We start from the raw sequence: 24,996 nt of genomic DNA on the forward strand, positions 1-24,996 counted from the left end.
ACAAGGCTGTCACCATGCCCAGGTGAGAGAGATGTCTGGTGTATATGAAATGGTCATAGGGGTATGAAAGAAGCCTTTCTTCCCATTCCAGATGTTTTCTCCAACACATTTATGCAGACAAAGAGCTGGAAAACAATGGCCCATGGACCAAATCTGGTTCATCACCTGGTTTTCTAAATAAGGTGTTATTGGCGCACAGTTATGCCCTTTTGTTTATGCATCATCTCTGGCTCCTTTTTTGCTACAGTGGCAGAGTTGAGTAGTTCCTACAGAAATATTCACCATCTGGCCCTTTGCCAAAAATGTTTGTAGAGCCCCTGGTGTAGACTTTTGTGACACAAAAGCCTGAGGACTTCTGCTGTGATGTATCTCCCCTCATGTGATCAGAGGGTGGCCTCCAGTTGTCTAAACACAAGGAATGGCAAAGGGAGGAAAAGAAATACTTAGTATGAAATGGTTAATGTGTCAAAAATATCTTGCCAACAGGTAAATGCAATTTGTGAGAATCCATTGAGCAAAACAATTGTGATTTGTGTTCTTTTCTCTTGAATGCTCAATTTCAGTAAAAAGTACAGGGAGAAAACAGCGGTACTCCATCATGGTGATTTGGGTCTCATGGAAATGAAAGGAGCCACTGAGGTTGCTTGGTTCAGAGCCTGATGGGGATACCCCAGGGCCTCATGGAAGCGGTGGGCAGAGCCACGTTTCAGCCACAGCTGGACCAGCGTCCTGTTATTCCTCCTCAGTGCCCCTCACACACATGGGCTAGGCCAGAGAACACAGCTGAGTCTCTGGAACTGCTTAGAACCCCAGTCTAAGCACAGAGCTGGGACACATTTGGTCTCACGCTTGCCCCAGCAAAGGTTGCAGAGCCCGGATCTGACCAGTCTCCACCCAAAGCCCATGAACAAATTAATTAATCATTCTGATTCTTTTTATTATAAAGTAAACAAGAGCTATTTACTCATACTTAGCGACCTCCAGAATGTATGCAGGAGCCATTTAAAGGCCTTTGTTTTATAGAAAAATAAAACAAACAAACAGACAAAAAAAACCCACACACTAAAAATTCCCCTTTGGGTTTTCAGTGTTACAGATGGCCAAGTTTTAGGTTCAGATGAAAGACACAATTTGTGGATCTTGCCGAACTTATACTCACTGTATTCTATTTCCAGATGACCCTGATTTACAGTTCTTGGATGCATTTTTCTGATGGCTCACTTAAACATGCCGTCAGCACGGGGCTGGGATTGCCGAGATATGGTGTGTAAGAGCAGAGGGAGGGTGCTTTGGAAACTTTGCCTGGCCCCTCCCCCTTTTGGCAAGAGAGGCAAAATCCAAACGCCCCTGCTGTTTCCACAGCACTGTCTGGTTAACACAGACCTTTCTCTTCCTTCTAGCCCTGGGCCTGGAGGCACGCACTGCCTGGGCGCCAGTGTGGAGCACGCCGTCTGCGAGAACCTTCCCTGCCCCAAGGGCCTGCCCAGCTTCCGGGACCAGCAGTGCCAGACGCATGACCGGCTCAGCAGCAAGAAGAAGGGCCTGCTGACAGCAGTAGTGGTTGATGGTAAAGGCATATGGCACGTCCTTTCACAGTGCCCCCCCCTTCTCCAAGAATGTAAACACCTCCTGGGAAAACCCACAGGGCCCCCCCTTCCCAGCAATCCATCCAACAGGACGCTCCAGTCCTGCTACCCCAGGCAGCAGTGGGCCCACTTCTCAAGCAGTGGGGTTGAACTTGGATGACCCAGCCCTGGGAGATTTCTTAAAAGCAGCTGTGAGGCGGGCAGCAGACCAGAATTGTCCTGCACCCCCATTTGCAGCGAGGCGGGTGTGCTAGCGGCCTGCCGCACAGTGCCATGTGCTGAGGGGCCCAGGGCCAGCTTTGAGGAGAGCAAGGCTCTGCAGGGACAGGATGGTGGGTCTCTGTGTCTGCTGTCTCTATTTCCAAGGTTGATGCTTTCTTGCATTTCTTTCTCGGTTCGTTTTGGGGTTGGCTTTTACTCTTTGCCTAGAGTGTTTGAAAAAAAAAAAAGTTTGGAGGCCAGTTCACAACTCGCCGAAGACGATGATAGGCACAGGTCACGTTTTCCTTCCAAGAGATTTCTCCCAACTCAAGGGAGGCTTCCCCATGGGCCGCTGCAGGCATTTCCAGTGGCTGATAAACTTCTAGGTGGTATATCTTGTCTGTAGGATTTGTGATGTCTATTTATCATTGATAAAGACTGCCTTCCCCCCCAGCCCCCCCCCCCCCCCCCCCCCCCCCCCCCCCACACACACAGCCTCCTGTGGCCATGGCCTAGTTCAGGGTTTTTTTGACTTTTGTCTCCTGGAGATAAGACTGTATTGTAATGATGACAATATGGTCCTATTTGTTGAGCACATCATATGCCAGGCACAGGTTAGCTCTGCATACATCATCTCAATTAATATGCATAATGAGCCATGCAGAGAGGAGAGGTTACGGGTCATGGGACCTATCTGAGTCCCTGCAGCTGATAAGAAGCAGGGAGGGACCCCAGTTCTGGAGGAGGTGACTCAGAAAATAACCAACTATCATCTGGCTTCCCATACTCGAGTAAGAGAGCATGACTTCAGAAGTGTCAAGTGAAGAGGCTTTAATAAGAACTGCAGTAACAGAGTCTCTAAGGCTTCTGTAGGAGAATGAAGTTCCTGTGCCAGGTCTTAGGTTTCTTCTTTGTGGTTTAAAGAACTTCTAAAATCTACATGCTGCAGTCTGTTCTTACAGGGTCAAGTGTACCTAGCTGTAGGGGTAGACCCAGGCATCACAGGGAGTAATGGCCTCAGACCTGTCGCTTTTAACCCAGCAACCTGACCCACGTGCTTTGAACTGAGTTGTAAAATAACATGAGATGCTCTAAATCATCGCAGATAATACCGACCCGCTCGGCTATGGGCTCATTTAAAAGCATCTGAGAGCTCCCCAGACCTTTTCCTTTTTAAAAAAGAACACCACCGTTTGGAGCTGTGTGATTGTAGGTATACCATCACATAACCAAGACTTCAAGAGAAGAGCGGCCTCCATACCCTCAGCTGTTTCTGCAGACCAAGGAGAGAGGAGGCCGAGCAGACTTGCCCTCCCCAAAGGAACACATGCAGCTGGACGCAGGGGCTCGCCCAGGATCCTCACTTCTCTCTGCCTGGCCATTCCTCAGATGCAGGAAGACACAGGAGGCTTCCACATGTCACGAGCACATTCAAGCCCCTAATCTGGAGGGAGCAAGCCCCAAGCAGAAGCTGTTTCCAGCACTGCAGTCAGTTCTGATGCGGAGCAGACTTGTTTCCATACCATCAGCCATCCCAGCCTGCTGGGTAAAGACCCCCTAGGCCCTCTGTCGTGTCCTCTGCTGCTTGTCAGGAGCAAAAAGAGGTCAGATCTAAGAAAGACTCACCCATTTCCACCCAGCTATGCACACAGAGTTGTTATTCTTTCCTTGGTCTGCTTCAGCTTTCAGTCCTCTTTTATTCGATGCAGAAATCCCACTTAAATGGCTGGTTTTCCACAGATTTCTCCAAGTCCAGATTAAGCTTCTATTTTACTTGTAACCACTTTTGGATCACTGAGCTCCTTAGTTCTCTTATCATCACAGTGGCTGAAACTGATGTCTGCCCTGGATCCCCCTCCAAAGAAGCTTCTCAGGGCAGCAATTTGGGGAAGCTTGCCGGATTCAGAATATGTTCTTGCCCACTCACTTTTCATGTCTCTCTACCAAAACCATCGATAATTATAGCCAGAGTGCTACTGCCTTTGATCTGGAAAGCACTACCCTATTTGATAAGGACAGCTAGCGGGCAGTATGCATTTTGTCTTTGAAGGAGGGACCCCAAGTTCAGGGCTTTGCAAGGGTAGCTTGACACCTCCTCCTCCAGGGTGGAATTGTCATGACTTCTTGCATATTTGGTTTCATTTCCCTGTCAAATATAAACAGAAGCCAGCATTTGTGAAAGGAGCATTTAACAAGGATGAAAACAAAATAATAAATGGCCAATTCAGAGGGCAAGGGGGAGAATACAGATTATAAGTGCGTTCTTCTGAAAAATCAGCTTATAAAAGGCCCAATTCTAGCTCAGCCATGATGGGAACGATTCCTGTGGTCGGGCTCTGGGCTCTCTCGAAGCCCATTATGACTGCCCTATTCATAGCATTGCTATCACTGCGGAATTCTTTGGCGAGTGACGCACAGTTCAAGAAAGGGGAAGCTATATTTTTTCTTTTTTTTCCTGCTGAAAAAAAAAAAAGAATTCTTGCAGAGGTAGATTTTCCAAGAGAGGTCTCAGGACCACAAATCCATACCACCTCTAAAAGAAGACAAAGGCTCTCCTTAGAAAATAGTTCTGGGTGGGAAAGCCTTTAGACAGAAACCCATTGAGATGCCCTGTTGCCAGACCCACCCCATTTCTGCTTTCCCCATGGAATCTCATTTAAGTAGAAACCTTCAGGAGTTCAGTCCTTCCCGCCCAAGCCAGCAGGCCACATGCCCACTGAAGTGTCGGAGGGCTTGGCGAAGGCCATGTCTGGACGTGGAGGTGCATTCCCAGCGCCTCCCCGGCATGGCAGAAGCCACTCTGGGTCTCAGCCTTCCAGGGGCTGGAGGGTATGATGGTTAAGGACTCTCTGACTGCAGTTTGGCCAAGCTGACTCCACTTGCTTAATGAAAAAGAGAAAGTTGTTGCAAAGATGAAGGGTGTCTCAGATCCCGAGGGCCCAGATGAGGGTCTGAGGCCAGGGCCTCTGAAAATATCCGAACCCCCTCTCCATGCCCACCACAACTAATGTGTTTGTGAGTCGTATCTTCCTGCCCCCCACCTGCAGACTGGCTTTCTCATGATTTGTCCACATGCAGGCTGATGGGTCACCCACAGCACCTTTCCTGATAAAGGACCTTTATCCTTTATCTGAGCGCTTTGGGGCCAGATATGGCCAAACATTTTTGGTGTTAGGTAACAACAGTATATCAACCGTATATTACTTAATACCCCCAGTGGAGCCCTGGGAAGCACCCCACAGTCCAGGGACACATGTGATATCTCTACCAAGTAATCCATGAACAATCTCTAATGAGGATACTGCACACTACCAACAGCCTCATGTCAGTCAAGCCCGGTTTTGCTGCCAAATGCGTTTGCCACAAATATAAGAACATGCTTGCAGTTTCCAGAGCTTTTTGGAATTCTGGATTATGGATAAGGGGGTATAGACTTATTTCAGATCCATCAATCATGAACAGACACAGCTGTTCCATATCTGAATTTAGTGCTGATTTTTTCAAGAGAGAGACCCTGGTTGGTCTACCTGTGGCTACACTTAGTCTAATCAGTTGGGGCGTGGCTATGAGGTTGTGGTGGAGAAAAAGAACTGAGTGGCACAACTACAGTCAAGTGGCTGCTTCTGGTCCAATCAACTAAGGCTTGGCTTTGGACTCATGGTGGGCAGCTTTGGGGATAGGGGACAAAGCAGCCTCCTCAGCATGTACCCCCCCCGCCCAAGATAGCCAGCCAGAGCTGGAGTGAGCACTTGTGATGGCCTCAAAATTCAGTGGTGTCTCCACCTTAGTAAGACCTTGTAACCACTTGGCAGAGAGAACAGCAAGAGTGCCAGTAGCCACAAGTGTCCTTTTCATCATGAAGCACCAGGGGGAGTCCTCCAGGCATCCAATGAGCAGATATGATCAGGTGGCTCTCAAGCCCCTGAGCTCATCTCCCCTGCCCTGTGTGGTTTCTTCATCAAAATATGAGTCCTGGAGACAAGTGGGCCAGTGAGAGACCAGGATTTACAGCAGACAGTCCAGCCTCAATCAGAATTTCATCTTGGCACATATCAGCCAAGAGGGACACTCTAAGCTTTCTTTGGAGTGTGTGGTTGTATAGCTTTTAAGATTTGACCTCCTTCTGTACTACTAAGAATGTAAGATACTGTGCTCAGAGAAAATCACAGCACCTTATTTATCTGGAGGTTAATTGCCCATCCAATGGGAATATTCAGGGAATTTTGAGGGGCTTCTCCTCAAGTTTTATAAAGGTTATCCTGAGTCCCTTTGGGAGAGAGTACTACACCTTCCTAGAGGTGTGGGGTACCCTAAATTCTGAGCACAGACCTCAGAAAAGGAGATGGACAAATGGAGTTTCAGTCTGAGCAAAGGAAGGAAGTGTTATGTCTGAACTCTGTTCTGGAGTCTGGGTGCCCCCAGACTTCCCAAGCCAAGGAGGACAGTGTCTGCAGCTGCAAGAGTCCAGTGTGGACAGAGTTGAGTATACTTTCTTGCCTGGGGTCATTGCTAAAAATCCTCCATTTGAGGTCAACCCCCCTGCTTTGGAGAATCTCTACTTTCCTGTTTACACCAAAGAGCCCCCCAAAATCTTCACCCCTCGAAGTCTGGTCTTTCTAACTTGTCTCAAAAGACCCTCTACTTTTTCACCCAAATCCCATTTCCATTTCTGCTCAAGTCAGAGTATATTCAGAAGCCAGAAACATTCATGAAACTAGTGGTTTGTTTTCAGTAACACCATTTTGTCTCTTGGTTTTTTTGGCCCCCAGTGTCCGAAAGAAAACTAGGCTGGCACAAAGAGGCTAGGGTCTGGCCTTGCCAATCAAGAGACTCTGGGTAGCCTGTACCTTTTCTGAGCTTCACATGCTCATCTATAAGATGGAGCAATGACAGCACCCACCTGAAGTGCACAGGTACTACTTAGCATGCTGCCTTGTACACGAAATATAATTAATGTTATTTGTGATTTTATCAACATCATCACCATAATTACTGCTATTGTAGAAATCACTTCAAAGCTCAGTTATGCCAAGTATTGAGGCAGTTTAAAGGTAAAATACGTAGTTTTCAGATTTCTTGGACCCAGGGGACCCTTCCTTCCTTACAATGTAACATTAGAGGAAGCCTACCTAGGATGTGAAGAAGATACACCCATCAACTCAGACTGGGGGCTGTGGTGCTGCATTCTCCCATTCATTCCCCAAGGTGCTCACAGGAAACCTCAAGGTCCCAAAGAGCACCTCAAAAATTTTGTCAGATGAGCCTCCCAGAACCTGATCTCAGTTTACATTTTAGTCTCCCATACCCCTTCCACTGGCTGCCTTCCTGGGTCATTCCACTTAAATGGAGGGACAACTGCCTCTAGCCTGCTAGCTGGGAAATGGGTCATTCTTTCCACTTAGTGCCCTGTCCTCTGACAGCTCAGGTCCATTTCATGTGGCTTTTCACAGTCTGCCTCTTCTGGGATTTGCTGTGTACTTGTCCCTTAGACCACCAGGGCCTTGAAAAGCATACACTACTCATCTTTCTTTCCCCAAAGTGCCACAAGAGTGCCTTGTGTGGTGGAGGGGCTCAATTCCTGTTTTTTGAATGAATAAACATTGAAACATCATTACTTTACTTACCTGGGAAACTACTCTTCACAGCAGTTTCCGCCCACAACTAACTGGAACAAACAAGCTGAACATTTCTACTGAACCTCTGTAGCTTCTCTCTAGTGTTATAAGACAAGACATCCCACTCGGCATGTTGGTCAGCAGAGCTCCATGAGAGAGGAGCTTTGGAAAGCTGCTGAAAATGTTGGTGGTTTAGTGAATGTCATTCAGTCATGAAAGCCGCAGAGCCTGAGTGAGACAGCACATCTGCTCTGACAAGAACTATCCAGCTGGAATGTCAAGGTCTTCTGAGGCCAAGTCAACTCCAGAAGCCTTTTTCTACCCCTGCCCTTGCTCACCTGAAACCAGTGGAAGGACCCAGTGGAGAAAGATCATGGTGGAAACAAAGGGCCTGACAGAGGCAGCACAGACGTGCTGCTGTTTCTCTCTCTGGAGGTTTCCTTGCAAAATAATCACATAAACATCATTGGAATGAGGTGACACAGAGAGAGAAGGGTGCATTCCTCTTTCTCAGTTACATACGGAAGAACAAAATCCATTCATTTATTAAAAAAAGAAGCTTGATTTTTCTGTTAAGATCAAGAACAAGGCAAGGATTTTTTTTTTTCACCACTCCTTTTCAACATCATACTGGTAGTCCTAGCTAATGCAATAAGACAAGAAAAGGAAATGAAAAATACACAAATTGGGAAGAGAAAAATAAAACTACCTTTGTTTGCAGATGACATGATGATTTATGTAGAAAATCCAAAAGAATCAACAACAACAAAAACAAAAAAAAAATAGAAGAAAAGAAAAAAACTCCTGGAATTAGTAAATGATTATAGCAAGGTTACAAGATACAAAGTAAATGTACAAAAATCACTTTTGTGTATACCAGCAATGAGCAAATGGAGTTTGAAATTAAAAGCACAATACCATTTACACGAGCACCCAAGAAATGAAATATTTAGGTATAAATCTAACAAAATATGTGTAAGATCTATATGAGAAAAACTGTAAGGAATGAATTTAAAAAATTAAATGGGGAGAAATTCCATGTTTCAATGATTCATGACAAGAATCAATATTGTCATGTCAGTTGATCTTGTCAACTTGACCTATAGATTCAGTGCAATCCCAATCAAAATCCCAGGAAGTTATTTTGTAGATATTGAAAAACTAATTCTAAAGTTTATATGGAAAGATTAAAATATTTACCAAGTCCTTCTGCAAGCCAGATCCTGGACCTGGCCTGAGGACAAGAGAGAAAAATCTCAGTCCCTTGTCCTCCAGGGGCTCCCAGTACTGTCAGTTCTTCAAATCCAAAGATAATAATTAAAATCCATCCCTTTCAAACTCTTTTAGCAATGGAACTCACCTTATAAGAAACCCTCTTGTATATGGAAGTTACTCAAACAATTATAAAACAATAGGATAATAGTTAAGGGCTTTAATGGAGGCATAAGCAAAGTGCAGAGGGAGATTCCATGTCAGAGATGGCATGAGAGGAGAGCTCTGGAGTAGAAGCTTCTAGGGTGATAGGAATCTCCCAGAAAGCTATGTGCAGAGAGAGGTTTCCAAGCATAAGGAAGAGTTTTGGCAAAGGCATGAGAGCTTGTCATGTTCTAGGAGCTCTCTTGGTTCTGACATGACCCTTCCAAGTTGTCCTAGAGGCTGCTATGTTCCTGTATTTTACTCCTGCTCAGTTTCTTCCAGGACCTTCTTGCTACATATCTCAGCCCTGCAGTTTTTATCTAACAGCCAGTGGAGCACTAAAGCTTTTAGTAAAAAGCCACTGCTGTAGAGACATCCATGGGGCTCACACCCCCTCCTACCCAAAGGCATTCTGATTCACCTTCTCCCCCTTTCCAGCCCCCACAACAAGAGACGCTCCTAGCCTCACCCTTCATATATATTCAACTCACTTAGATGTTAGCACACAACAAAATGCTTTTTCAACCTGGTATTTTTAATGTCTTAAAGAAAAGGAAGAATAAGATGAATAAAAGCCCACAGAGCCCTCACCCATGTGTTGTTCACCTGTGCCTGAGGGTCTTTCTCCATTTGTTGTGTTGAGTGTTCCAAGGGGCAGGTCCATGTCTCTGAGAATGTGCCAGGTTCCTGTGACCTTTATTCCATGCTGACCTCTCATCATTTGGGCCACCATCCGTATGCACCTGCACCTTGCATGGCCCACAAACCACTTCCCACATCAATGTCCACCTTCCCTTTTCCCTCCTCAGATAAACCATGTGAACTCTACTGCTCACCCCTTGGGAAGGAGTCCCCGCTGCTGGTGGCCGACAGAGTCCTGGATGGCACACCCTGTGGGCCCTATGAGACCGACCTCTGTGTGCACGGCAAGTGCCAGGTGACATGTTTTCCTTGTGTCTTTGGTGGGGCTTTCTTTGGAGGGGAGCCTCCCTCACCCCAGAAGGTTTCAGGGAGGGGCAGAGCCCTGGGGAGGGAACGGAGTTTCTCCATAAGGCACCCATGGTGCTGTCTCCTGCAGCTTGGCACCCCTCCCTCCCTCAGCAGTGACTGAGCATGAAGCTTATCTATAGGCCAGCTGGTAGTTGAGGTGGCTGGAAGAGTAGTAGCGACATCATAATCTCAAAAATCTTAAAATAACTTTAGCCATTCCGGTGAAGGGAACAACAGGTAGAATGCTAAGGTAAGACTGGAAGATGTACGTGCATGTGTTTTTGGACAAGCTATGTTCTGTTCAGCTACAAAAGATCTCGTCGAGCTAAGCAGATTCCTTCACAGGTGGTTCAGTATGCTGAATTGAATGTGCTGGGAATTCAATTCAATATGCTGCCTTTGGGGACAACTGCAATTTAGTCCCCAAAGCCATCCTGGTGTTGGATGTCTGCAACTCATTAGAATGATGATAAGTAACATTCAAGAAGACAAAAGGAAAAAGAGAGGGAGGGAGAGGGGATGGGTAGAAGTGCACCTTCCACCTGCGTTAAATCTGCCTGAGCTGGGGGCTCACCTGAAGCTGGGCCCTCCTGACTCAAGGCTCCCTGGCCCAGCGTAACAGTCCTATTTGTCCATCAGAATGGCCATCCTCCTGATGTGTACAGCCTCTGGAATTGGGGTAGGAGTCAAGAGGGTGTGTGCCCAGAGGGCCATGACTCAGATGATGCCACCCTCCATTGTGCTGTATGTGCCATATCTCCTGCTGATTCAGTTGGGTCTGCACCTGTCATGAGAGAGTCCTCGCCCTCAGCCACAGACATGTGCCCTCCTCATGGTTGAGGCCAGGCTGCCTCAGCCGTGTCCTCAGCAGGTGAGCCCACTGAGAGCCGGAGGAGGCGGTGGCTCCCAGAGCCCTCAGCAGGCAGATGGATAGCAGGGTTGCTGTGCATTTGGCACAGAAAGGAAAACCAGGGCTTGCCTCTGATTTTCACTCTTCCTTGTTTGGCCTCCATTGACCAGCATCTGCAGCATGAGACTAATAAGCAAGGAGTCCACTGACCAAGGGCTTCTGAGGGGTCTTCTCATTTTGCTTGGAAAAGAGAAACCGCATCCCAGGAGCCATGTGGCTACTGATGCTTCGGGGCGCCCACACCTCCCAAAGTCAACACCCATCTCTGATGTCCAGATTCATGGAACTATTAAAAGCATGTGAAAAATTTTAAAGTCTAGGGGTCACGGGAGAGAGAAACTATTATTCCCCCTAACTATACTTACACCAGAAACCTGCCTCCAGGCCTGGGACCGACTGACCCCATAAGGTAGCGCGTCTTGTTCTCTCTGCTTCCCAAGTATGGCTGAGGGCAGCGTTTTGGTGAATCAGTGAAGACAGACAGAGTAAAAGGGGAGGCAGGCAGCAAGACACACAAATGCAACCTCTAAGGTGATTCCTGGGGCCATTTCAACCCTAGTGGATTTTTTTTCCCTGCGAAGTCCAAACTAGTCCCCAAATGGGATTTTTCAGAAAAAAAGCTTGGCAATATCCAGACCCCTCTGGCCCTGCCTAGCTTTGTTATCAAATCCAGATATGCATGGGTGACAGGCACTAGGTGCCCAAGAGTCTTGGCAAGGCATCCTTCTGGGGAAGGAGGCCGTGATGGTGGTGGAGTTGGACCCTCAGGGCTGCAGCATTGTCGTGGAGAACGTGCAGGGCCTTGGGGGGTGTGAACACAGGTCTTATCATTGTCACCAAAATGAGGAATTGCCGGCATTTCCCTATAAATCTGCTAGCAAATCAAGTGGAGGATTTTTTTCTTTCCTAACTTACACACTTCCAGGGCCCATCCTACAGTGTGGCGATGAACATTTCTTTAGGACAATTTTCCAAGTAAAAAGCACTTGTACCCTTTAGAAGGCACCATCTGAGCTACCTCTGGGCTGTTGCCAGCATCTTTTGCAATGTTCTTGCCAATGTGCAGACATTTCTAAGAGTCCTGAAATTTTCTGGCCAGTGGGGTCAATGTTAAGTGGCCAGACATGATTTCAGCTCTAAGTGATCAGTGCCAATGGGTCCCTTCTGTGACCTTGGTTCTTTTTTTTTTTTTTAATGTTTATTTATTTTTGAGAGAGAGACAGAGCACAAGTCGGGGGGGGGGGGGGGGGGGGGGAGGGACAGAAAGAGAGGGAGACACAGAATCTGAAACAGGCTCCAGGCTCCAAGTTGTCAGCACAGAGCCCCACGCACGGCTCAAACTTGCGAATTGGGAGATCATGACCTGAGCCAAAGTCGGACATTCAACCTATTGAGCCACCCAGGTGCCCCATGTGACCTTGGTTCTCACTGCACACTCTTCAGTTAGGGAACTTCCCTGCGCCATGACAGCAAAATATCCAGTTTTTCAGTCAGAACAATATGGGTGAGATGCCACCCAAGTCTCTACCAGGTCTCTGCCAGCCTTCAAGCCAGAACCTGCCCTACACTTGGGCGTGATGGCAGTAACATGGGTACACCTGCCTTGCCATTCCCGGATGCCACCCCTTCCCTAACCCCCACCCCAGTCTCTCTCAAATGCCTCAAACGATCATTGCATTTACTGACAGCTGAAGTGAGACTAGCACTAACCAGGCACCACTGCTCAGCACAGGAGCACTAGGGCACACAGGTACAGACAGTGGCCCCTCTGGCCATGCTCTGTGGCAGGTGGGCAGGCTCATGCTCATCAGAGCCTTGCCCCACCTGTCAGTTCTCAGAACTGCCATCTCCTCTGCATGGATATTCCCAAGTACCAGCTGCCTCCAGGCAGCCCACCGGTCCTAGCAAGAAGACCACCATCCTGGTAGGTGGTGGGAGCATGCACCCATAAGCACCTCATGAAGTCAAATCCCTGCAAAACTCACTTTTTGACGGAAGTTAAAAATACCACCTGTGATTTTTCTAACAGCACTTATTCCTCTGAGAGAAACTACAAAGGTTAAATTTAGCCCCTTGGGGAGTCCGTTCTCATAAGAATCCAAATGAGTAAAGTCAGAGTTAATAAAGTTTTATAAGAATGTTGAGCATACTTAAATAAGAGTATAAGAAATTAAATACAAGTACAGTATCGATACCTAGTTACAGTAATTGCCAAAGTAGAATGTTTTGGATTCCTGTGGTACTTGTGAATGAGTAAGGCAAAGAAAATTGGTTAAAGAGAAGAATAGTAATAAAACAAAATCTTGAGTTTAGTGAGCAAAGGATCTGTACCTATTCACCAATACTATTATCTAATTATATTGGATAAAAGGTAGAAATCATCCACATTTTATGTAAGACAGCACTTACAGAAATACTGCCATGGTTCACTTACTAGCTTTTTCCTCTGTTCCCTTCAGCTATAAATTTTGCTATTTTAGGGTGGCAGAAGGAGTTCTGGGAAATTTTGAGAAGCACGGTGATGAGCTGGTAGGGAATGGAGGGGACAAGAGGCTCCCACATGGCATTTTGAGCAGATTCCACTAAGCTCCACAGAGCAGGCTGATTCAAACCAGAACACGAAACATGGAAATACCATTTTATTCTGCTTTTATGAGGACTGAGTGGAGTTTCATTTCAGTGAGTCACAAATTATTTCACATGCTGAAATGAAACTTAACAGCACTCATAAAAGTAGGAGCGAGCTGGGGAAAGAAACACAAACATTGTCTATTTTTCGGCAAGTCTGTATAAATCAGGACTCCCATCATCCACAGTGCCTATGTTGACCTGCAGAGACAAAGAAATCAAGTTCATACGTTTCAAATGTACAACTTCCCTCAGAGCTACTGACCTTCAGTCGATGAGTCAAAGTGAAGGGTAGATCTGAAGATAACCTGAGACCAGTTACACTTGGCTATTCTTTAAGGCCTCATCAGCTCACGTATGCTCATAGGCATCCAATTAGGGTCCCACTTCTTTGAGATCCTTACTCGTATGCATATCCTGGGCTTGATAAACACCCAAAAGACTTTCAGGTCCCATAAACTTCCTCGGTGGAAGGACTGTGTCCAATTATCTGTGTTCCACCAGCTGCTGGCTTGGAGGAGAGCCTTTGATTACATACTGAAAAGAGAACAGCAGTGAGTGGATGCATGGGTGGATGGCTCCCCTGCTCTTAGGACTCTAGTGATTCTGGAATCTGGAGCCCATTTCAATGAACTATTTTCACTGTCCAGTGTTTCTTGGCCTCCCATTTTGTGTATAGTGGTCCATTAGGCAAATAGAATTACTTGTGGAATTTAGGAGAATTCTAAGACTCTGGCCTCAGAGTCCCCCTGTGTGAAGAAGGAGGTAACAAGCAGGTAGGAAAACCTAACAGGTGTTTGTGCTTACGCCTATATTTCAACAACACCTTCCTTGTTGCTGCTTCTCCCCATGTCACAACACTGCAGTTGACATCTCTGAAGTGTGTGACTTTTGGTGCCGAACCTTTACTGACAGCAGGGCCTAAAAAGGCTGGAGTCATTCCCTGCACCCCCCTTTGTCTAATTAACTTCCCATTGCAACTTCTGGATTAAGCTGGCAGATGGAGCCTCACGTGGGACTCCACTAAACCGATGGTAAATGCAGAATAGCACAAACCATGATGGCGAAGAGAAGCAGAGGCCCTTTGACAAAAGAAAGATACCACCTCTTTGTGGAGGGTGGAAGTAGATGGAAGTTTCGTTGAAGGAACAAAGCAGCCGAGGCCAGAAATGAAACAAGAGGAGAGTCGCAATGGAAAAGAAAGCAGAACGCTCAAGGGAGTCTAGGACTTGAGAACAGAGTGTGGGAGTGAGGTGTGGACTGAAAATTGAAAGAAGGCAAAGGGCCATACAACATGGCTGATCACGACTGGCCCTGCACTTGGAGCTTGATGGGCTGTTAGGTGATAAGCTCAATGCAAAGTATCAGGGGGCTCCTTTCCAAAGTCGTGTGATAAACTGTATAAGGACAACTGAGGCAGATGTGTGACCTCGGCACTTGAGCACACACTCACCCTCCTGAGTTAAGGGGTGAACTCCAGCTTTCCTGCCACCAGTCCCAAATAGAAGCCTGCCACATGACCCCTCCCACCCCCAAATATAGAGCCCTTTCAGTCTACCTTTCTGTACCTCATTCTCAAATACGAGTGGTCAACTGGAGATCAACAGCTATTTGAAGAAAACCAGCAGCAGGAACAAGAAAGACCAAGAAAAACAAACAGAGAAACTGACCCTGGCAGAAAATTGGGATAATCATAGAATTCTCCACAGCTAAATTATCAATCAAGCATGTGGACAAAATAATTACGAGACACAGAAGAACTTAGAAATTTTATTTTCCATGCATCCATTCTGAGGAAATTATGTGTAGTTTAATAAGACAAAGGTAAAGTGAAAAAAAAAAAAAAAAGGTAAGCACAGTAGGAGTTGGTGCAACTAACACAGAAGCCCAGGAAACACTGGGCTGGGGGCTGTGCCGCTGGCCTAAAAGCATTCAGTTAAAATTAAAACAAGAAGTTAGTGGCATCCCTCCAACAGAAGAGACTGAATGAAGCATAGTTGGAAGATAGCTATGAAGTTAAAGAGTGCAAGTGCTTCTATTCCTGGTCAAAAGAAAACAAAAAAACAAAGGCCATCCAAACCTATATGAGAAAGTCCCAGTTCAAATAAGAGACAATAAACTTCACCACTGGGGAAGGGTTGCTGGCTGGCTCAGGGTGCATAAGAGAGAGACAGAGGTCCCATTCTGAAAATCAAAGTCTCCTGATCCCAGTTTGCCCAGGGCCCAGCTCGGTAAGAAGGCATCATTCTTGTGCATTTATTGAACACCTGTGATGTGCTTAACACCATGCTGGCTGCTGGGATCAGGTGTGGGGGACAAGAATACAAGAAATCACAAGAAGTCTTAGAATTCTCCTAAATTCCACAAGTAATTCTATTTGCCTAATGGACCACCATACACAAAGAATTGTAAGACACCACCCTCCATGCGCTTACAGTCCGTCCCGAAGATGAGACTTAAGCAAAACCCTAACAACCAAAGGTGAAGTCATAATTGAGAGCCAGTGAGATTTGGTTTAGACATAGCAGAAAGTATATAGGGTAGAACTGGGTTCATTCATTCATCAAATATTTATTGAGCACATTTCACATGCTAAGCACTAACGTGTGCTAGACGTTCAACGGTGAGCAGGACTGAGAGGGTCCCTGTCCCCATGCAATGTGCAGACGAGAAACACATAAACTCACAAACATGGTCTCTCCAAGGACTGGTCCATGTGAAGAAGAAAATGGTTTCATAGATTGAGAGGGGGATTGTAGCTGAGGAAGACTGAATGGCATGGTGGGTCTCTCCAGGGAGATGGCATTTATGGAAGATCCAGCCTCATGAAGACAGAACAGAATGATCCAGGCAGAAGGTGGCTCCAAGGCTGGTAGGTTCCAGAAGCAGAGGAGATCCTCCAGCAGGTGCTGGAGGAGTGGATGTGAGGGCAGAGGTGTCAGGGCCCACACCCTACAGGGCCTCAGGCCATGACAGGAATCGAGATTTCATTCTGTCGGGAGTGGAGGGATTGAAGCAGAGGTGTGAACCCACCTTGGTTATGGAGAATCAGCTGTGTGGGGCCGGAATGGAACCCAGGAAACCAGGTAGGAGGTTGTTAGGGTGAATCATGTAGCTGAGAGGCAATGGGACTGGGAGGAGATTGGGTTCAGTGTGCATTTAGAGGACGAGGGAGGAAAGCTGAGGTGATGAGCAGGTGTCATGTCATCGTGGAGCATCTTGAATCCCTAAGTGTGGACGTACTCCACCATGGGTCTTCTCATCTCTTAGGTGAAGATCAATCTGGCAGCAAAGGGGAGGAAACAGGTACAATAGGTCATGTCCCGAATAGTGAGGGTCTAAACTGGGCTGTGACCATGAGCGTGGAGAAAAAGTAGACACTACAGTCTATTAGGGGACAAAGCCACCAAGTCAAAGAAGATGGAGAAATGGCCACTATATGTGGTGACCAGGAGGTTGTCTGTTGCTGGTGATCTTCTACCGAGCAGGGGCAGGATCCTGCGGGCAGAATCCAGGTTTCAGATCACCAAAGATGGATATTTCTCACGTCTGGGAGAAATGGCTGCACTGTCCATGGCTCATCCTGTCCCCTCCTCCAGCACAGCGTGCTGAGCCCTAAAGCCTTTCTAGGCTTTTTGTGTGTTTCACAGGGACTGCCTCTACCAAAAAAGAGCTTGTGCTTTCCCCACCAGTTCCCTATCATCTTGAGCCTTTGATTAATTATGCCCCCGGCAGTGTCCTCCCCTGGTGTCCTACATACCCCAGTTTGTTAGCAGAACAGGGCTCAGACCTGCAGATGCTGACCAGGAACTTTAAGACCTGCTCTGAAATCTCAGAAATCGGTAGCAGGAATGCCTAGTGTATGTGGAAAAGTAACTGCTAGGGATCGCTAGGAAAGCATAGGAAGATCCTAGAATTCATTGTTTGGAGTTTGCTTTGGTTTGGTCATCTTGCCCTCTTAGAACACCAGTCCTCATAAATACAATTGTTAAAACTCCTCTAACATTCAGAATTAATGAGTTTTATGCTTTGGTAACTTCCATTTTGAAAAAAAAAAAAATCCCAGTCCCTTGCAAAAATATTCTATGTCACTTGCACTAACTGTGGGGCAAAGGGAGAAAATGCCACTATTGGCAGGTTAGTTTGACGTCTCTTCTTTGCCTCTGTGATTGCTGCTTCTTAGACATTGACATCCCTTGTGTGCCCTGCCTTCAAACACACTAGGTGCCTAAAATAATACCAGACAGTGGGCAGAACATACAAACCTGTGCTGACCCCTTGGGTGTCTCGAAGAATTAATACAAAGGGTGACCATGTGTCCTTGTTTGCACATGATCTGAGAAGCCCACTGGGGCAGACAGTGACCCACTGCATGGGGGCGCTGCTTGATATTATGGGAGAACCCACCTGTGGATGACCCTCTGGACACTGGCTCTCTCTGCATGTTTCACGAAGAGGGACCAGGGGAAGGATGTGGTCCTGCCTACTTTCTCCTTCCCTGTCTTCCTTTTTTGGAGAGGGCAGGGGTTCTGTGGAAGGACAATTACCTTTTGAGCCCTACTGTGCTCAGATAAGGTACTAGCTGTCCCCCATCCCCTTAGGGGGAGGATGGTCTGTGTGCTGTCTCCATCTGTCCTGACAGCACCCACCTGTCACGAGGGTCCCAAGAAGTGAGCCAGAGGAGAGGTCATTTTTTTTATTAACCTCCCAGTTGAGGTTAATATTCCAGTTTATAGAATGGGTAAACTGAGGCTCCTATCCAAATCTGTAATTATTCTCAGGATATGCATAGTGACCACAGCCTTGAGCATGACATTTGTGGAAGAGAAGCTTATGGCCTACCTGCCTGGGTAATTTAGCCCTAATCCAGAAGGCAGTTAGCCTACAATTTGAAGTCATGTCTGAGTTACGTTTGCTCTTAGAGGTGAAGTTTTAGCAAAGGAGGCTGGTTTTTAAAATTGAAACAAGATGCTGGGTGGGGAAAGGGGAGAAAAGAGCAGAGCACTTTCCGCCTGTATCCAGCCATTGACAGTTTTACACATAAGATGATGTGAATCCTACAAGCAAGGCTTATCAAAGGCTCCAGATCTGAGTTTCTGTTTCCCTGGTGGAGAGGGGTAGAAGTGTAACCGCCCTGTGAGCGGAAGGACCGAACAGCATCCAGGTGATCCGTGAGGCCCTCAGTTGAGGGCATTTGGGGTTTTGTAACTAGAGAGTGTGTCATGGTGGAGCCTCCCATGGATCATTTACCTGCCCTGGGCACCATTGTAGGGGGGGATCTGCTTCCTGAGAGTATAGGGGAACCAGCCTCTGTTGTCCTTGTTGCTCTGCTGGCCTCCCCCACATGCCTCCAGGATACCTCAGCCCAGAACTGCTTCAGCTCAGGGGTGACAGAGGATGGAGGCAGCAGTAGTTACTTTCCCAGTGGGAACTCATGCCTCGGGTCTTTCAGTGGCACAGGGGGTATCAGTTAAGTAGACACTGCCTCCTCGGGACACAGAAAGCTCAGCGTCCGTGGCAGTGGCCGTCTCCATGAGGGGCTCTATCTCTGAGCTCCAAACCTAGCCCAGTGGTCTCCCAATCTGACCTGGGCCCACAGCATTGCCTGAGAACTCCCTGGGGAAGGCAGATTCGTGGGCCCCGCCCTAACAATGGGTGATCCGCCCAGCCCTCCAGGAGATTCTGGCATGCTGGAGTTGGAGAACAGCTACCCCACGTGATCTTGTGGCTCTGGGCCTGGGAGATCTTTGGTCTACCCTAGAAACTGACCACTGCTGGTCAGACTGAGAGGAGTTGTTCCCTTTAGGTTCTCCAGAACATGCAGAGCAAGACTTTGTCTGAAAGGGCATACCATCTGCATAGACTAATTTTAGCTCTCAAGAACAATTGTCCCAATCAAAAAAATAAGCAGGTGATCATGTTTCAGAAAGGATCCTCCATTGTCTCAGATCCAGATCTAAGCCCATGCACTTTAGATGCTTTATTTGGCCCCCTGAGAGGAACAGACACTGATGAGGATGGGCCGCACTGGCTTGCCTGGAAATATCCTAGACTCTCAGAAAAGAGGCAGGTGCTAGTTCCGTGCAGGCCAAGCATGCCCTAGCAGCCCCACAGACATCAGGCCTTGCTGGGCTCCCAACTAACTTGGACTTCTTCCCGGAAAAAAGGGAAATCAATGCCAAACATTATATCTACTTAAACTCTGGATCCCCTGAGGTCTAAATCAGTACTGGTCAGAGCTTTGCTGCTGCATTGTGTACATGTTCTTTTTGCCACGTTTCGGGAGCCGTGGCAAGAATATCAGGAGGAGTAGAAAATTGCTCCCTAACTTGCCTCTGCTTGTTTGGGGCCAACAGCATCTCCTGCCAGGATTGGCCATGAGGGCACCTAGTGCTGGTCTGGCTGTGCAGGCGCTTTGCAAGTGCTCACTTAATCCACAGCCTTTTCTCCTTCTCATTTGTCTCTTTCCACCGAGGTCCTTCTTTCAGGGGACTCTGGGAGAAGTGGTTTGTTCATCTAGGAAGGTGTGTGTTCTCCTAAGTGCCCTTCCTCCCAGTGGGGTCTTTGCCCTGTTCCTCCCTGAAGCACCTCCCACATCTGTCCTTCCAGCTTCCCAGTGAACTCCTGCTCTGGAAGATTGCCAACTGCACACTTTGCCTCCTTGTCCTGATCACCTAGCCAAAGGGCATGTGGCCTTTTGAAATTCTGGCGCAGATGCTCTCTTCACTTTCCTTTTTCTCGTGTTCTTTTAGCTTCTTTATTCTACATTCTTGCAAACCCAGCAGGCTTTGGGAAGGGGCCCTACCCTCTCCAGAATGCCTCCCAGTGACCCTGGTCCTTGACTGAAGACAATCAGGGGAGATTCCCAGGCAGCCAGGGCTGGGAGGCAAGAGGTGAGGTACTGCTCCCGGCCCCACCAAACAACTTGCTGTGTGGCCTTCGATTCGTCAGGTGCCATCATTGTGGCTGGGGGAAAGGTGGTCTGGACAAAGTGGGATGCTAACTTAGAACATCTAGAAGCTATTTAATCAGGAAACCCTAACAGAGGTACCAGATAGGGATGGCAAGCCAGCAGGAGTGTGGTTAAAAGATAACAGGAAATCCACATCGTTAGAGTCTAGAGCTCAGAACACCTGAGAGAGAGGGAAGCCACGTGTGGCGACATGTCAGGATGACATGAAAGAAGCCAGTGTTTGGGGGCCGGAAGCAAGCTGGAGCTTTAGAACCCAAAGGAGCAGCACAGATTGACAGCACACGTGCAGCCAGGGCCCTCGCTGACCATGCTGGTTGAGCAAAATTTTGGATCGTGGCTGCCTTGGATTCTTAGCCCATATAATTTTGTATCGAGCAACTTTGCAATAATCAGCCGGCAGTCCCGATCATGAATCTAGGCAGCTCCTGCAATGTTCTCCAGGCTCCGGGTCCACTGTGGCAGCCTGTCTTCCTCCAGGCTGTTCTTGGGTGCAGCCAGGTGTTGCAGATGGCGTCTGGGTCTCCATGATCCCCAGGCCCACCCAGACCTGCCGGGCACAGGATCCCGGAGTCTGTGCCTTGACAGCCCTCCTAGAGAGGCGGATGCACATTCCCGTTGAAGACCCACTCCTATCATGAAGCAGGGGGTCCTGATTAAGTTGGGGAGCCGGGAGGTCATGAACTGTTCAGCCAGCTCCACTCCACGCCCTGCTGGAGTGGGGTGCAAGGAGGGAAGCCCCTGGCCAGATTCACCCAAGCATCATGGGAAGGAGTGAAATCACCTTGGCCTGAGTTATCTGGCTGTTGACTTCCTTATGGCCTGAACCGTCAATCCCTAATGCAGGGCACGGGGCAGTGGAGAAACTCTGTTCTTGTTCTGGAAGTACTCACTTCCGGGGGGAAAGTGGAGTTTCAGCAATTTAGCCAACACATACTCCGTGTTCGCCAGAATATAAAGTTAGATGTGTTTTTTTGCGGAATATAAAATTCTCACGCATTTTTTTTTTTTTTTTTTAAGGAAAAACAAGAGTTCACAATCTTTTCCCAGTTTTCCCACACTGACTTGGGCTGTGCCACCCAGAACCACTCTGGGTCAGGTTACTCTTCTCTGCCCTCACACATGCCTTTTTGAAAGTTTTGGGAGACATGGGTCTTCTTGGGCTCAGTCTCTACAGGGAAATGGGGGGGTCTCATGTCTTCAGCCATGTCTCAAGGAGCTCTGGGCTTCCTGGCCTCAACAGAAAAGTCGGTGTGGTTTGTGCACACTGTTCTGTTGGCTGTTAGAACCCAGATACATGTGCCCCACACAGCCCCAGGGAAACATGAATTCTGTGAAGTTGTGGCCACACCAGTGGGTGTGTAGGAGTCAGAGGCATGGCCTCTGCCTCAGGAGGTGCTAGAAAGGCCAGGCCTCAGGCCTCAGTCTGACTTCGGAGGCATAAATATGTGCCTTCCTGGGTCCCCTCCTCTGTAAAAAATAATAAAAAAATATGTCTGTCTGGCAACTATGTGGGTATAAAAACAGATATAATACAAGCTGGATTCTATTCATTTTTTTCTTTTCTGATTTTGATTTTTGTTTTGCATTTATTTATTTTTGAGAGAGAGAGGGAGACACAGAATCCAGAGCAGGCTCTAGGCTCTAAGCTGTCACCACAGAGCCTGATGCGGGGCTCAAACCCACAAACCATGAGATCATGACCTGAGCTGAAGTCGGATGCTTAACCGACTGAGCCACCCAGGTGCCCCTTCTCTTCTGATCTTGAAATAAAATATTTTCGTGGGCTTTGAGAGTCCGGCAGGCCCCAGGCACCATGCCTGCCAGGTCTGTTGGAGAAGTCAGCCCTGTAGAGATTCTCCTGGAAGATCCCTCTGAGTCTTAGACACAGAATAACCCGGCCCTTTGGTTGTTCAGAAAATCGGCTGTGATGGCATCATCGGGTCCGCGGCCAAGGAAGACCGGTGTGGGGTCTGCAGTGGTGACGGCAAGACCTGCCGCGTAGTGAAGGGCGACTTCAGCCACTCTCGGGGCACAGGTGAGTGCGAAGCCCGAGGGACAGGGGACCCTGGCCATTCGTGGGGGGCGGGGAGGGTGTGGGTGAGGGGGAGCCCCAAGGGTTACTGCCGCTGCAGGACAGCCTGTAGGTGTTTATAGATTGTAATTCCTTTACCCAAACCCAATGATCACACACCTTCTAGTTGATAATAGGTGACCTGGCCCTTCAGTTTTATGATTTCTGAAAGGCAAAGAGAAAACAGTTTAGCCAGATTATCTTTAGGTTCCTAGAAGCGAGCGGTTTCCCTATGGTGGCCAGTGGTGCTGCCCTGACCTGCCCAATGGGCTCCCCTGCGCTTTGCATCAGCCTGTCTTCCGATGTGACACTTGGCCAGGTCATTTTTACCTATAGACAGAAGATTCTCTGAGTGTTCTGTCAGCTAAAGTAGGACCGCATTTACACACATCCCTAAAACACGCATGAAGCCGAATGTTCCAGGAAGTCTGAGCTGCCTCTCTGGCAACTGTGAATGCAGAAGAGAGGAGTCTCCTGTTTCCCAGATGTAGACCTCCCCCAACACTGTGCTTACAGAGGTCCATCCAAGTTCAGCTGATGGGTCTTCGGAGGCTTTCTGCTAGAACTATCTTCGCAGCTGTGGGCTGCTTAGCCCAGAGGTGGGAGATGGTTTCTGATCGCCTGTCCTGGGGGACACTAGCTTATGATGTTCAGGGATGTGTCTGGGTTGACACATAACGAGGGGAGCATAAAGCAGACAAGTCCAATGGGGAGAGAGCTCTTCTCAGAGCCTTAGTGAGTGTCTGCTCGCCCAAGTGCGACATCACCAAGGTAGCTTGGTGGGTGGAGCTGAGCTGAAAAGTCTCTATTCGAATTTGAACGATTACTTTCCATAGAAGCTTTTCCCTTCAATTTTACCCCACAGGGGAACACAATCACAGGTAATCCTCTCTGTCCCACAGAACAGGCCTCTGGGAATGAGGCAGAGAGGAGAAGTCTGTGTGTGCTCCCCCTCTCCTCTATCTGGATAGAAGACCTGGTCTAGCGGAAACATTCCTTCTTGATACCTTGCAGAAAGGGCAACCTATTGCACAAGGATTTTGCAGGATCTGGTGAAAGCAAAACCAGAGGCAAATGTAAGCACAAAATTTAATTTTAAACTTATGCTTAGGAAGTGCATTTCAGGCCTGGTTTCTGGATTTTAAAGACAGGTGCCCAGTCTACAAAATAGGACACTTGTGTGAGAATCTGTGCCTGCTGTGTGGCTCCTGAGGTCAACTGAGGAAAGTAGTGCTAGAGCAAGTCAGTTTGGGGGGAAAGTGCCCTCCGAAGCTACACCTTCCGGGACAGTAGTCACAGGCCACTTTAGGCTATTCAAATTTTAGTTATAGGGACGTCTGGGTGGCTTAGTCAGTTAAGTGTCTGACTCTGGATTTCATCTCAGGTCATGATCTCACGGTTCATGAGTTTGAGCCCCACATGGGACCTTGCACTGACAGTGAGGAGCCTGCTTGGGGTTCTCTGTGTCCCTCTCTGTCCCTGCCCCACTCGAGTACACACGCGTGTGCACTCTCTCTTAAATCAATGTTTAAATTTTTTTTTAATTATAATTAAACAAATTTAAAAGTTCAGCCCTCGGTCCTACTAGCTACATTTCAAGTGTTCCATTGCCACAGGTGGCTAGTGGCTCCTGTGCCAGACAGCACAGAGAGAGAACATTTCCATCATCGCAGAAAGTTCTCGAACAACACTGCTCTGGAATGTTGGTGATTTCTATTTGTTTTGACATGTCTAATGGCACTTTCTGTGTTTGGATCCCCAGCTCCAATCTGCCATGAGACTCTGACCTTGCCTACTTAGCAACAAAACCTCTGCAAGTTTTAGTACTGATTTTTTAAAAAGTGGGGGAGAGATTAGAACCTTTTATTTAAATTGGGGCACCTGGGTGGCTCAGTTGGTTAAATGTTCTACTTTGGCTCAGATCATAATCTCATGGTTTGTGAGTTTGAGCCCCATGTTGGGCTCTATGCTGACAGCTCAGAGTCTGGAACCTGCTTCGGATTCTGTGTCTCCCTCTCTCTCTGCCTCTCTCTCTGCACCCTCCGTGGGTCTTCGCTCTCTCTCTCTCTCAAAAATAAATAAACATTAAAAAAAAAAGAACCTTTTATTTAAATCAAATGTTGTTCAGTAAACTGAGCTAACTCCAGTTGCTCCCTTATGTGGAAGGCAAGTTGAACACATCTGTGCCCGCTCCTGCCCCCGGGGCAATTCAGTAGAACACTAAGGGTGGTTCTGTCACACACCTTTGAAAATCTCCATTGGAGGCAACATCGCAGCTCATTTCCAAGAGAACCCCAATGGGGGTAAAAAATGTTCTCTGTTTTTTCCTGGAGTCTCATGTGCTTGTTGACCTTTGATCTCATCGTGAGTAGATGCATTCTTCCAATCACAGTAACTTTTTTTTTTTTCTTGCCTCCCCTTTCTTCATCCTACCTGTTCACAGGAGGAATGTGGGCAGGAATGTGTAGGCTTCCTCCCAGGGAGGTCAGGATTCTGGGGCTCTGGCAGCCAGTCCCCTGTGGAGGGACAGAGAACCATTGGAAGCCTCCTGGGGGTAGCTGCCCCCACCCAGGCCTGTGGTTAATGTGCTTCCTTCCAGCTTCTGG

At 47.7% G+C, this 24,996-nt stretch overlaps 1 protein-coding gene across 1 annotated transcript in view; it reads left to right on the forward strand.

Annotated features, from left to right (window-relative positions):
• Positions 1 to 1,131: 1,131 nt before the first annotated feature.
• The window catches only part of LOC125910244 (A disintegrin and metalloproteinase with thrombospondin motifs 17-like), a 102,868-nt gene continuing 79,003 nt past the window's right edge, over positions 1,132 to 24,996 (forward strand). The window contains exons 1-3 of the mRNA XM_049614011.1: positions 1,132 to 1,567; positions 9,628 to 9,755; positions 22,234 to 22,354. Coding sequence (XP_049469968.1) covers positions 1,213 to 1,567; positions 9,628 to 9,755; positions 22,234 to 22,354 — 604 coding nt within the window. The 5' untranslated portion in view covers positions 1,132 to 1,212. The remainder of the gene's footprint in view (positions 1,568 to 9,627; positions 9,756 to 22,233; positions 22,355 to 24,996) is intronic.

Source organism: Panthera uncia (genome assembly GCF_023721935.1).
Source record: "Panthera uncia isolate 11264 chromosome B3 unlocalized genomic scaffold, Puncia_PCG_1.0 HiC_scaffold_1, whole genome shotgun sequence".
Classification (NCBI taxonomy): domain Eukaryota; kingdom Metazoa; phylum Chordata; class Mammalia; order Carnivora; family Felidae; genus Panthera; species Panthera uncia.